The sequence below is a fragment of the Euleptes europaea genome, chromosome 1 (assembly GCF_029931775.1).
Source record: "Euleptes europaea isolate rEulEur1 chromosome 1, rEulEur1.hap1, whole genome shotgun sequence".
In the NCBI taxonomy this organism is placed as follows: domain Eukaryota; kingdom Metazoa; phylum Chordata; class Lepidosauria; order Squamata; family Sphaerodactylidae; genus Euleptes; species Euleptes europaea.
Window position 1 is genome coordinate 14,843,647 of NC_079312.1, and position 14,396 is coordinate 14,858,042.

At 45.8% G+C, this 14,396-nt stretch overlaps 2 protein-coding genes and 1 non-coding gene across 3 annotated transcripts in view; 1 reads left to right on the forward strand and 2 right to left on the reverse strand.

Moving 5' to 3' along the window:
- The window catches only part of LOC130493890 (zinc finger protein OZF-like), a 114,510-nt gene extending 110,985 nt beyond the window's left edge, over positions 1-3,525 (forward strand). Inside the window, exons 3-4 of the mRNA XM_056867515.1 lie at positions 2,087-2,182; positions 2,297-3,525. Coding sequence (XP_056723493.1) covers positions 2,087-2,182; positions 2,297-3,441 — 1,241 coding nt within the window. The 3' untranslated portion in view covers positions 3,442-3,525. The remainder of the gene's footprint in view (positions 1-2,086; positions 2,183-2,296) is intronic.
- Positions 1,811-1,882, reverse strand: TRNAA-AGC (transfer RNA alanine (anticodon AGC)). The gene has a single exon. It is a non-coding gene; the product is annotated as a tRNA-Ala (tRNA).
- Positions 3,526-12,178: 8,653 nt separating the features above from the next.
- LOC130493901 (zinc finger protein OZF-like) lies at positions 12,179-13,542 on the reverse strand. Its single transcript, XM_056867523.1, has one exon. The coding sequence runs from the start codon at positions 13,540-13,542 to the stop codon at positions 12,193-12,195; it is 1,350 nt and encodes a 449-aa protein (XP_056723501.1). The 3' UTR covers positions 12,179-12,192.
- Positions 13,543-14,396: the final 854 nt, after the last annotated feature.

The window sequence follows — 14,396 nt, forward strand, 5'->3', positions numbered from 1 at the left end:
GGGTAAGTGAAGCAAGGGTGGGCGTGTTCCTGTATGCAAGGAGACCTTGCGAGGATGACGAGAGGAAATAAATGCAAGGGCTAACAGAGGTAGCCACGAATATGGGGAGGTGGGGAAGGACGGTGAATAGAGGAGCTTCAGCCACGGTGGCAAGGAGCGTTTCCCATCCAGTTCCATGCAGATCAGAGACAGGGCAAGGGAAGGCTGCAAGAAATCTACCCAAGAGGAGCCCTGCCAAGGGACTATCCAGTCCAGCATTGTGTTTCCTGCAGCAGCTAGGAGACAGGGCAAGGGAAGCCTGCAAGAAATCAACCCAAGAGGAGCCCTGCAAGGTCAGACCAAGGGGCTATCTAGTCCAGCACTGTGTTTCCTGCAGCAGCTAGGAGACAGGGCAAGGGAAGGCTGCAAGAAATCTACCCAAGAGGAGCCCTGCAAGGTCAGGCCAAGGGGCTATCCAGTCCAGCATTGTGTTTTCCTGCAGCAGCTAGGAGAGCCAGCGTGGTATAGTGGTTAAGAGCAGTGGTTTGGAGCGGTGGAGTCTGATCTGGAAAACCGGGTTTGATTCCCCGCTCATGTGAGAGCGGCGGAGGCTAATCTGGTGAACTGGATTCGTTTCCCCGCTCCTGCACACGAAGCCAGCTGGGTGTCCTTGGGCTAGTCACAGCTCTCTCAGCCCCACCTACCTCACAGGGTGTCTGTTGTGAGGAGGAGGAGGGAAGGTGATTGTAAGCCGGTTTTGATTCTGCCTTAAGTGGTAGAGAAAGTTGGCATATTAAAAACCTACTCTTCTTCTTCTTCTAGCCAAACTCTCAGGGAGGCTCCTAAGAGTATGAGGACATGAAACTGCCCTGTATTGCGTTAGACCCTTGGTCGATCAAGGTCAGCGTTGGCTGCTCTGACGGGCAGCAGCTCTCCACAGTCGAGGTCCTTCACATCACCTGCTTCCTGATCCTTGTAACTGGAGATGCTGGGGATTAAACCTGGGATCTTCTGGGTGCAAAGCAAAGGCTCTGCCACGGAGCCACAAAGTCTCCCTCCATTGTTAGCCCAACCACATTTAAGGTAGAGTCCCTCTGAACATGGAGGTTTTGCTTAGCTTGGCGATGTGGGCATTAATGTGAAGTTTTTCAGATACTGTTACACATCTCCTCCTTTCCCAGAATGTGGCTACTGATCCTGCCTCAGATTCCAAAAGAGGGGCAAGTATGGTTCACAGTATGCAGTATTTCATGGTAACAAATTAATTTATTACCATAAATGCCATTTCACTAAATAGGCAAAGAATGAAAGGGATGGGAGAAAAGAGGGCAGAATCTTCTGTCCACCATCTTACCAATTTGGGACACATGCCAATTTGGGACACATGGCTGAGAGGGGCTTTATTTAGTTTTGCATCCTATTTTGAGGAGGGTCCCAATGTGGAATGAAGCTGTAGTGGGAGGCAAGTAGAAATGGCTATGTAAAGTTGCTGTATGTCACACTGGTGCAAACATGTAGTATTTTGTGCCAGTGAGACTATTTCAGTTCAGAAAATTGTGTAGGAGAAGGCCTTATTTCAGTCCCAGTCTGAATGGAGGCCCTGAGAATCTGCTTTAAAAAGGGGGGGGGAGTCTTTGAAACTCCCAGGATTTGGTCTGGTTTGCTTCTGAGTTGCACTGAGGAATTATTGTTGAACACATGAACACATTAAGCTGCCTTATACTGAACCCTCAGTCCATCAAAGTCAGTATTGTCTACTCAGACCAGTAGTGGCTCCCCAGGTTCTCAGTCAGAGGTCTTTCACATCACCTACTTGCCTAGTCCCTTTAAATGGAGATACCAGGGATTGAACCTGGGCCCTTCTGCATGCTAAGCAGATGCTCTACCACTGAGCCACAGCCCCTTCAGTTGTTGTCCAGTGTTAGAGACCAGTGGCACCTTAAAGACCAACAAGATTTCCAGAGTATAAGTTTTCAGGAGTCAAAACTCCCTTCATCAGAGTGTATGAATTTGAAATTCTCAAGACTGATTTTCATTTGCAGTACAAGACATAAAAATGGAGGCATGCAATTCAATGCACTTAAAAATGTCATTTTTATCCCCACAGATGTTGTACAAGTGAGTGATGGTGAAGGAGTGAATTTTCACTCAGAAGAACGAGAGGAGAGCGACCTTGATGGGGCATCAGTAATTGAAGTAAAAGGTATGCCTGAGATACTAGAAGCCCGTGGAAATCAGCTGGGACTAGAAAGTTGTGGAGAACTCGATCCGGTGAAAAAAGATTCTCTTTTGGGTAACCCAAATTCAACTGAAACAGCGTTATGTGGAAAAGGAGTGGATCACCCTGGCTCTGTTGGCAGTTGGCCATGTCAGAGAAGAAAGAAAGAGTTTGTATGCTCAGAATGCAGGAGAACCTTTAGTCGGAATTCGGCCCTAACAAACCACAAAACCTTGCATACCGGAGAGAAGCCGCATCAGTGTCCAGTCTGTGGGAAATGCTTCGGATATAAAGCGCTTCTTGTTCGACATGGAAAATCCCACACAGAAGAAAAGACATACAAATGCTTAGACTGTGGGAAATCCTTCAGCTGCAGTACTGTCCTTTCAATCCATGAACGAACCCACACAGGAGAGAAGCCCTACACTTGCGCAGACTGCGGGAGGAACTTTACCCAGAAAATACATTTTGTAAAACATCGGCGGACTCACGTGGCAGAAAAACTGTATCGCTGCGCAGAGTGTGGCAAAGGCTTTGCGAGTCGATCTACGCTCTCTGCCCACCAGAGAAGTCATACGGGAGAGAAACCATACGAATGCTCCGAATGTGGGAAAAGTTTTAGCCAGAAATCGCATCTGACCATCCATAACAGAATCCACACTGGAGAGAAACCGCATTCCTGTTTGCGCTGTGGACACAGCTTCAGTAGAAAATTTGATCTTCTCTTACATGAGAGAACGCACACGGGCGAGAAACCCTACCGTTGCTTGGAATGTGGGAAAAGTTTCTGTCAGAGCTCCCAGCTTTTTGTCCACAGAAGAATCCATACAGGAGAGAAACCGTTCAAGTGCTTAGAGTGTGGGAAAAGCTTCCGTTGGGAAAGCAGCCTCAAGATGCATGTAAGAAATCATGCTGGAGACAGGCCCTATGCTTGCTCGGATTGTGGCAAAAGCTACAGCAGGTCATATGACTTCATTAGGCACATGGAAACCCACACGGGAGAAAAACCACACAAGTGCCCCGATTGCGGGAAAAGGTTTAGTAATAAGTCAGTACTCTTTGAACATAAGAGGATACACACTGGGGAGAAGCCGTTTAAATGTTCAGAGTGTGGGAAAAGCTTCAGTCAGAGGTCAAACCGCAATACGCACATGAGAATTCATGTTGGAGGAGAACCAGGCCAGAAGTCTGAAAAACTGAGCAATGGGAATGCCGCATCAGTACTGTCTAAAGAAAGTTGCTAGGTAGATCATCAGATATTAGCATTTCCTGTTCATTGGTGTATTTGTAGTAGGAGAGGTTGCTATCACAGTGTCTGTCATCCCATTCCTTTCTTAATCCTGTTGCTCATCCACTTCTATCATTGGTGTGTTTAATCCCATCGATGGTAGTGTCCTTGCCACCTGATACTTGAAGAATGGGGAATCGCTTGCTCAGATCCTTAGCATGTGCGCTATGGGGACCTACTGGGTGCCGTCTTGTTCCCATATTAGTCAAGATCTGCGTGAAATTGCTGAAAGAGATTGTCCTGAGTTCAGCTGCATCAGATTGCCCATGGAGATTTTTAACCAATGCCCTCAGATAGTCATGGCTGGAGGTGAGAGTCAATAAACTGAAGCTCAGTCTAAACAGGTGTGAGGTGCTGCTGTTCAATAATGTGGCAAATTAGGGGTTAACGAGTCAGCTTGCTCTGGACACGGTTGTGCTCCCTCTAACAAAGCAGGTTCTCTGCTTTGGGGCTACTGTTAGATCAGTGAGTACAGTTGATGGCACAGGTAGAAGAAGAGTTGGTTTTTATACCCCGATTTACTGTAAGGAGACAGTGGCTTAAAAATCACCTTCCCTTCCTCCCCCACAACAGGCACCTTGTGAGGTAGGTGGGGCTGAGAGAGTTTGGAGAGAACTGTGACTGGCCCAAGGTCACCCCCGCAGGCTACATGTGGAGGAGTGAGGAATCAAACCCAGTTCTCCAGATTTGAGTCCGCTGACCATATACCACCAGAGTGGAGGACAAAGATCTGGGGTCACAATTTTGTTTGTGTGTGTGGACAGTACCATTCCTTTTAGCTCTGCCTTAGTCAATAGACAACCAGTGTGATGTAGTGGTTAGAGTGTTGAATTAGGATTTGGGAGAACCAGGTTCGAATCCCCACTCTGCCATTGAAGCCGCTGGGTGACCTTGGGCCATTGATAACACTCTCATCCTAACCTACCTCATAGAGTTGTTTTTGTGAGGATAAAATGGAGAAGAGAACAAGTAAGCCACTTTGTCCCCATTTGGGAGAAAGATGGGGTATAAATGAACAAGTAAATCAATAAGAGGCGTGGTTAATTTCTGAGTGGTTAATATCTGAAGCATGTCATTGACACAACTCTCTATACTTGCTCATCTAGAACTTCAGGTTTATCTGCCATGTGAAAAGTCCCCCCTTCCAGGTCTTTGACTTGTTACTTTTGTTTGGGAGGGTTTGTGGTTTTGGGGTGAGGGGTTTTTGTTGCTTGATTCTATTAGCCAATGTAAACTGGGTTTTTTTAATTTATCATTTCATAGTTTTAATGGCCCTTAGGGGCAAGTAGCTGTAAGCTGACTTGTAGCTTCAGTTAAGAGTGTTTGCAGGACAACTAGATTCAGGTAACACCTTAGAGATCAACGAGATTTGTGTGGGGGGTATAAATTTTGAGAGTCCCAAGTTCCCATCATCAGATATGAGCGCAGACATTTCTAATGAAGTAGGGTTTCTGTTTTGATGTAATGCAAAAGGAGAGAAGCAGGTGAGAGCGACTGGACTTTGGAAGGAATTGGGTCCTGGCTTACTCCTCTTTGGAAATGCCATACCCCAAAGATTCTCTCTGATATTGTTAGGGAGGCAAATTGAGAGAGAATATTAGTCACCAGGTAATCTGGTTGCGCTTGCTGAGATGGGGTTGTTTGAGGCCATGGATTTCATCTTTCAACAACACCATAAATACAGTGACCTACTAACAAAATTATTTAAGGGGAAAAAAGCTTTTCTAAAAATTCCTAAGCATATAAATATGTTCTTAAGCATATAAATATAAGACTCGTTCTCTTCATTCAGTATTTCAAGATTGTCAGATAGCGTCATGGTCATAGTTGGACACCAGGGATTATTTCAGGGTTTTAGGTTGAGAAGGGGTGCTGTTGACCTATGGAGAAATAATTGTAATAATGATTGTAATTCTGAATGGTATTTTTTCTTCCTTGAATGCCTCTTTACTTTTGATGTTGGTAAGAGGAGGTGTATTCCCCTAGGAGTTCTCACGTAGAATGCACATGATGGATTCAGTTCATGGGGAAAACTCTTCTTCCTTTTCTGTACTATGAACTTTCCCACAAACTGCTATTGGGAGAGGAGAGAAATAAACTTGGTGCACTGGACAGCAGAATGCACCAAGTTAAGAATATAAGAGTCAGCGTGGTGTAGTGGTTAAGAGCGTTGGACTCTAATGTGGAGAACCGGGTTTGATTCCCCACTCCTCCATATGAGCGGCGGACACTAATCTGGTGAACTGGATTTGTTTCCCCGCTCCTACGCATGATGCCAGCTGGGTGACCTTGGGCTAGTCACAGTTCTCTCAGAACACTCTCAGTCCCACGTACTTCAAAGGGTGTCTGTTGTGGGGAGGGGAAGGGAAGGCAATATTAAGTTGGTTTGAGTCTTCTTTAAGCGGTAGAGAAAGTCGGCATATAAAAACCAACTTTTCTTCCTGAATCAGACCAGTGGTCCGCAAAGTCCAGCATCCTGTCTCACACAGTGGCCCACCAGGTCCCCTGGAGGTCCAACAGCAGAGCATAGAGGCTGAGGCCTTTCCCTGATGTTACCTCCTGGCACTGGGATTCAGAGGTTTCCTTTTAGTCACCATGGCTAGTAGCCACTGATAGATCTGTCCTCTGTGAATCCTCTTAATCCCCTTTTAAAGCTGTCTGTTCTTGTGGCTATCATGATATCCTCTGCCAGTGATTTCTACGTTTCAATGACTTGCTGCTGTTATTTAGAGAATGTGTATGCCATCTATCTGGAGTCCTGCTCGAGAGAGAGCTCACATTACAGAATGAAAACAATTAATTCATAAAATGCACAACATCAGAGTTAAAGTTTCGGAGGGAGGCCGTGCTGGTCTGCAGTAGAACAGCTGGATTTGAGTCCAGGAGCACCTTAGAGACCAACCAGATTTTCAGGGTATAAACCAGATTTTCAGGGTATAAACCGCCAAAAAAACAAAAACAAAAAACAACAAATCAGTGGGTTATGGATCAAATCAATCCTGAACTGACCCTAGAAGCTAAAATGACTAAACTGAGGCTGTCGTATTTTGGTCACGTCATGAGACGACAAGAGTCACTGGAAAAGACAGTCATGCTAGGAAAAGTTGAGGGCAGCAGGAACAGAGGAAGACCTAACAAGAGATGGATTGACTCAATAAAGGAAGCCACAGCCTTCAATTTGCAAGATCTGAGCAAGGCTGTCAAAGACAGGACATTTTGGAGGACTTTCATTCATAGGGTCGCCATGAGTTGGAAGTGACTTGACGGCACTTAACACACACACAAACCTCTGAGAGTCAAAGCTCTTTGACAAAGGTGTCTAATGAAGGGAGCTTTGACTCTCAAAAGTTAACACCCTGAAAATCTGGTTGGTTTCTAAGGTGCCACTGGACTCCAATATCGAAGTTAAAACAATGTTCAGCAACCTAAAATGAAACAGTCCTCAGACTAGAAGCAGACCATAAAAGCAGCTAAGTAAAGATGGAATCTTACTGTTAAAAGCCTGGATGAAAAGAAATATATGGGCACCAGGTGAGCCTCAAGAGAAACGGTGTACCAAAGGTGAGGCACCACCACTGAAAAAGTCCTGTCTCTGGTCCTGACACACACACCCACACACACACCTTTGTAGATGGGGGTACAGAGAGAAACCCTTGGGAAGAGGCTCTTAACTGGTGGGCTGAATAGTATTGAAATAGAATCTAAATGTCACGCCACAAGGCTTGATCTTCTGACTTTTTTGCTCAACTGTTTGGTGGACAATTACCCACCTGTGACTAGAAATATAGAATCATAGAGTTGGAAGGGACCACCAGGGTCATCCAGTCCAACCCCCTGCACAATGCAGGGAATTTACAACTACCTCCCCCCCACACATCATGTGACCCCCACTACAGGCCCAGAAGATGACCAAGATACATTCCCTCTCATCCCTTACACAACCAGGTTGTGTGTGTATCTGTGTAAAGTGCCGTCAAGTTGCAGCCAACTTATGGCAACCTCAGCAAGGGGCTTTCAAGGCAAGTAAGAAGCAGAGGTGGTTTGCCATTGCCTCCCTCTGCAGAGCTTTGATTGGTGGTGTTCCATTAGGGTTGCTGGGGTGGGGCCTGGGCGGGTTTTGGGAGCCTGTGGAGGGAAGGGCCGTAGTTCAGTGGTAGAGTATCTGCTTGGCATGCAGAAGGTCCCAAGTTCAATCCTTGGCATCTCCAGTTAAAGGCACTAGGCAAGTAGGAGGTGATGTGAAAGACCTCTGCCTGAGACCCTGGAGAGCTTCTGCCAGTCTGAGTAGACAGTACTGACTTTGATGGACCAAGGGGCTGATTCAGTAGAAGGCAGCTTCATGTGTTCATGTGAGGACGGGGTTTAGGGAGAGGAGGCACTTCAGTGGAGTATAATGCCATAAAGTCCACCTTCCAAAGCGGCCATTTTCTCCAGGTGAACTAATCTCTATTGCCTGGAGATCAATTGTAATCTCAGGAGATATCCAGCTACCACCTGGAGGTTGGCAACCCTATCTCCCATCTAAGTGCTGACCCTGCTTAGCTTTTGAGATCTGACATGATCTGACTATATACCATGCCAACATCCCACCACAGCTGGGGCAGGCAGATTTGTTTAGCCCATGGCACAAGCATACATCTTCTCATCTGTTGGCAAACAAAATGGGGTGGGGGAGAGATGAGGGTTTTACTTGGCCAGACGTGCCCAGAATTTAAAGCCAAGCCACAGTGGCACTGCCAGCATCTCAGAGATTCGTCTTGGACTAGGCTGGGGACTGTGCAGGTCCGGGAAGCAAAGACAGGCATAGGCCATGGTTGCCACCTTCTCCCGCACTGCTGGCTCTAGCAGTACTGCCAGGGCCTTGGTAGCTAGGATGGTGATTGGGCCCTGCTGAGTGCGATGCAAAAGGGTCTAGCGTGCTACTCTCTGCCTGTGGACCGAGGGTACCCTGCCCTTCAGGGTAGGGCAGACTGAGAGGGAGTGACAGGCCCCAGATCAGCATATGCTTGAGCAGCCATTTGAACCCATGTTTCTTTCCTGCTAGTACGATGCTCTAACTCCTAGTCACTGCTGCCAGCGCTAGGATAACCAGCGGCAGGTTGGGAAATTCCTGAAGATTCAGGGATGGAGCCTGGGGAAGGGGAGGGACCTCAATGAGGTATAATGCCATAGAGTTCATCTCCCAAAGCAGGCAGTTTTCCCCAGAGGGACTGATTTTCTGTTGTCTGAAGATCAGCTGGATTTCTGGGAGATCTCCAGGCAACCCCTGTTCATACCAAAGCTGCCTCAGACTGCTCATTCGCTGTACGGACCTTCCAAGGCTTCATCTAATCTTGTCACCTATTAACTATACCTCGAACCACTTCCCCAGGAGCCTTTTAGCCTTGCCTACCTCAAGATAAGAAATTGACAAGATTCCGGTATGTCTTGTTTCGATTTAACCAGACCTTGATCTTTGCTGGCTTAAGAATGGACTCGTTGTCAATTTCCTTTGCCAGTGGATCGGGTGCCCCATTTACAAGTTCACACCATGAGCACCGATCCTATATATGGTTACTTCAGCAGAGGCTGTTTCACGTTACAAAGCGTTTTGGTACAGCACAAGCCATCCCTGCTGGGTCTTGGAATCGAGTTTCCCGCTCCTGCTCATTCCACAAGCTTGCGGGCGCTTTAACCTTTGGACGCTTTAACATTCAGCGATCCTACAGAGCAACGAATCTGGCTACATCCTGTTTGAACCCCTCTCAGGGTTTAGGATCCTCCTCTCCATAAGGTTTAGTTTTATTGTATTGCGTATATAATTTGTGTCAGCTTCCACTTGTTCGTGTAACTTACCACTGTAAGGATTTTCTCCTCTTGTCCGAATTCGGTTGTATTCAATTATGTACAATATTATTTGTCTAGTTAGGACCTAGAGTCTATATTAAATAGTAAATGTGTTGCAAGCAGTGAAGCAGGGGCAATGACCGAAAGTAGCTTCAGTTCACTCAACCTTTGCACCTTTTAATGTTAGGCTAGAAAAAATACCCAACAAGAGATGGACTGACTCAATAAAGGAAGCCACAGCCCTCAATTTGCAAGACCTGAGCAAGGCTGGCAAAAATAGGACATTTTGGAGGACATGGATTCTTAGGGTTGCCTTGAGTCGGAAATGACTTGACAGCACTTACACACAGAAAAAATACACATGAACCGGACTAAAAAAATCCCAGACACCGGGTCGCCTCAGCTCCTAAAATTATGTTTCCAGCCCTGTTGAAGAATGTTGGTATGGAAGTGAGTTTGAGGGTGTGTGTATTTTGTTTTCCTCATGTTTTAGATGGTTTTAATTTATCTATTTTGTATAGTATATAAAGTTTGGTTTTAACCACTGTTATTTGGCCCAGAAATATGTGCATAATAAAAAGTTTAATTTTATTTATAGTTTCAAAATCTTAACTGTTGTTCTTGATACAGCTGGTGTGTAATAATAATTAGCATTTACCTAGCACTTCCAAATGCCCAAAGGACTTCTCATGCATTTATCTCCATAATCTTTGGTGGTGGAAAGTACCGTCAAGTCCATGCTAATAGTGACCCTGTAGGGTTTTCAAGACAAGAGCTGAACAGAGGTGGTTTGCCATTGCCAACCCACACATAGCAACCCTGGACTTCCTTGGTGGTCTCCTAACCAAATACTAACCGAGCTGAACCTACTTAGTTTCCAAGATCTGACGAGATCAGGCTAGCCTGGACCATCCAGGTCAGGACCAATAAACTATACAACATCGCTATAAGGCAAGTCAATGCTATTATTTCCCCACACTGCAGATTGGCTGGAGCATAGATAAGCAGGGTTTGATCCTGTCATTCTCCTGATTACTGCAGAGCTTTCCGCAATTGCAAGGAACCTTCCACCAACAGGTTCTTCAGCTGGCAGAAGGTTCCTCGCTGTGGAGGAAGGCTTCACACTAAGCCAGAGGGGACCGGGTTGGATCCAGTGGAGGATTTCCTCAGATTGAAAGGGAGGGGGCGTTTTTTTTTACCAATTCTCTGCTTTTGCCACAGACTTCTGGCACTCTCTTCTGCAGCTTCTGGGGGGTCCTCTTTCCCTGGCAGCAGTGTTTTGGGGGGCAATTTTGGCTGCAGCAGAAGCGGGAAGGTGACGCAGTCACAATCTGCTGATGGAAATCCCTTCCGTGAGTGGAAGCGACTGCTGGATCCAACCCACTAGCTCTTTGAGGCTAACTAGCGAGCACATAGGAGAGGTGGGATTCAGACTGGTTTAAAGCTTCGGCACAATGTTCTGGTCTTGCCTGTAGCAGAAGGGGGACATGGGATGGACTACTCTACTTCACACAGGGAATCAACTTTGTGAATTACTCTCCTGTGTATCTTCTATGATACAATCCTTGAGAGGGCACCAAATAAAACACGCTTTAAAAAAAAGCAAAATTAACCAATACTGCCATAAACATAATATGCTAATATTTCTGGCTCCAGCACCATGAGACCAAGAACAGCACCTTGAAAACAAACAGTATGTTCCGTATAATATCTTGAGAAGTAAAATTTAGTGAGGGAAGGAAACAGTTTTACATCAGGCCTACAGTTTAATTCACGTGTGTGAGCTAAGTTTAGGTTCCATGTGTCAATGTATTTACAATTCTAAGTGATTGCTCCAGCTTTCGGCTGGTAACCACAGCTGGAAACAAAGCATATAAATGTTATTAATTAAAAACAGTTTAAAACATGCCAAGCTCTTTAATTATCCTGGGCACTAAAATGCAAGTCACCCCCACCTAAATAACTGCACACACTCATCTAAAAAGTTAGAAAAATAATTCCTATTGAAGTGTTAGTACCTTTTTTTTTAAAAAAGCAAGCATTGCATTTTTAGACACCAGCTTTTCATGAGAGCAGAACCTTTCAGTTTCCACACACCATTATGTTTCCAGAGGCTTGGGCTCAGGATCCTCAGGTGTTTCCAGAATACGGCTAAAAGGTGAAGAGGATGAGAGAAACGAAGATGATTTTCAGGGACAAATGAGATGTTTTCCTAAATGTACTGAAAACAGCTGTGGCACATCTAGTTCCGTTTCCCTCTGTAACACAAGAACAGAAAATGCTGCCCCACTGAATCAAACCAATGGTCTGTCTAATCCAGCATCCTGTTACCAAAAGCGGTCAGTCAGAGACCATGGGGAAGCCCAGAAGCAGGATTCATTTTGAGTCATATCACTGGGCCATGTATTTCCCTGCCCTCCACTATTGGTGGCTAGAACAGAGTTACTAGCAGGAAAAATGCAGAATGGGGGTGAGGGGACCAGATACACAATTCCTATTTTCAGAATCGTCTACACCTTTTGTGCAAAATCTAATTGGGCCCTTGCCAACTGCTCCAAGTTCTCAGATGACTCATCTCCTAGGAGCTACTTTGCCACGTTTGATCCCTTGTCAAATTGTTTTTGAGCATCCACCTACAGTGAAATTCCCCCAAATATGAAAAGATTAATATTGAACAGTGTGAGCTCAACAGAACATGGTTGAGAAATGATGTATTGTTTTTCTGCAGAGCTTTCAGCCTTCTCTAGAATACAATGACCCTTGTGGCCTTAGTCTTCTGTGGATTTCTGCTGGTTTATAAAGACCAGCATGGCTACAATTTTTTTTCTTGCAGCCCGAAATGATCTCCCTGTGTCTTTTCCCCTGTGCTTTACAGAAATATTCAGCTATACCCAAAGTTTTGCCCACTTTCGGGGCACTCGTAAGCTTCTTTGGCCACATGCGTCCTCTTGTGTTTAATAAGGGACTTTTTGTCAATGAATCTTTTGTCACAGTCTGGGCACTCATACGGTTTCTCCCCTGTGTGAATTCTCATGTGCGAAATAAGGTTGCCTTTCTGTCGGAAGCTCTTCCCGCAGCAGGAACAGGTATAGGGCTTCTCTCCTGTATGAACCCTTTTGTGATTGACAAGCAAAGAGCTGGTGTTGAAGCTTTTCCCACACTCGGGGCATTCGTACGGTTTCTCTCCTGTGTGGATTCTCACGTGTTTCGTGAGGGACGATTTGACCCGGAAGCCTTTTCCGCAGACACTGCATTGGTAGGGTTTCTCCCCTGTGTGGGTTCTCTTGTGCGTAATGAGATTGGATTTCGAGTTGAAACTTTGCCCACACTCTGCACATGTGTATGGCTTCTCCCCCGTGTGCAGCCTTTTATGTTCTATAAACTGAAAACTGGTGCTGAAGCTTTTCCCGCAGTCGGTGCATTCGTAGGGCTTTTCCCCAGTGTGTATTTTCACGTGTGAGACAAGGTTTCCTTTATTAACAAAGCTTTTTTCACAGATCGAGCACTTGTATGGCTTTTCCCCAGTGTGGGTCCTCACATGCATCATCAGGGAAGTGCAATGAGAGAAAGATTTGCCACACTGGGAACACTGATACGGTTTCTCCCCCGTATGAATCCTCATGTGTGAAACCAGGTTTCCTTTCTGACTAAAGCTTTTCCCACAGTCTGAGCACTGATATGGTTTTTCTCCAGTGTGGGTCCTCTCGTGTGTCACAAGATGCGATCTCTTGCCAAAGCTTTGCCCACATTCAGAGCATTCATAGGGGTTCTCAGCCGTGTGAGTCCTCTTATGTGCGGTAAGGTTGGATTTCAGGTGGAAGCTTTGACCACACGCCGCACAGGTATAGGATTTCTCCTCTGTGTGTATTCTGATATGGTCTACAAACTCGCAGCTAAGACTAAAGGTTTTCCCACAGTCTGTGCATTCATACGGTTTCTCTCCAGTGTGGCTTCTCTCATGCATAACCACATGGGCTCTCTCATGAAAAGTTTCCCAACAATACGAGCATTTATGTGGCTTTCCTCCTGCTTGCACACCCTGATTCTCAAAAAACTCGGAGCTCTGACACAGGCTTTTTTCTGAGTCAGCCTTTTGTCTCTTGTTCCTGAAAACCCGCTCTTGGAAGGTACTTTCATTTAAGCCAATGTCACTTTCATCACAAGGATCTTCTTGTGTCATTTTCCTGGAATGTCTTTCCGGGTGGCCTTGACCCACCTGGCTTCCAGGCATCTCTTCCTGCTCAAGACTCCTCAGAACAAACGTCCCTCTATCGCTTTCAACCAATAATTCACAAAAGATCACGTCTTCCTACCAGAAGGTTTCCTTCCTTGTTGTTCTGCATGCGTTCATCACCCTTTGGAACAAACACAAAATCCAATATATGAGTTAGATGATTACAGCATCAATCCCAGGTGTTCCACATGATTACAGAAGAACAAGAGTTGTTTTTTATACACTGACCACTTAAGGCAGAATCAAACCGGCTAACAATCACCTTCCCTTCCCCTCCCCACAACAGACACCCTGTGAGGTAGGTGGGGCTGAGAGAGCTCTATCAGAGCCCAAGGTCACCCAGCTGGCTTCATGTGTAGGAGTGGGGGAATCGAACCTGGTTCTCCAGATCAGACTCCACCGCTCCAAACTACTGCTCTTAACCACTACACCACACTGGCTCTTACGGAGAGAAAGCTGTGTTAGTCTGTTGTGGCAAAAACGAACAGGAGTCTTGTAACAGCACCCTAAAGACCAACAAAACTGTACACCATAAACTATCTTTTTGCACCTCCTACATAAAATGACTGTTTAGTGAGGTTCCACTCATTGCATCTGAAGAAGAGGGCTTCAGTCCATGGAACATCATACTGGAGTATAACTTGCATTGGTTTTTAAGGGGACACAAGAGTTCTGTTTATTTTAGCCAAGCATGGTCTACTCTGCCTGGTGGTGAATCCAGAGGGCCACAGAGAGCCATGGAGAAAGACCTGCCCCAGTCTTGTTACCAAGGTACTGAAAAAAACAGGGACTGAACTGGGACCTTCAGCATGTAAAGCAGGTGCCCTGCCAGTATGAGCTTTCTCCCCAAA

Coding starts and splice junctions, on each gene's coding strand:
- LOC130493901 (XM_056867523.1), bottom strand. CDS start 13,542: ATGCCTGGAAGCCAGGTGGGTCAAGGCCACCCGGAAAGACATTCCAGG.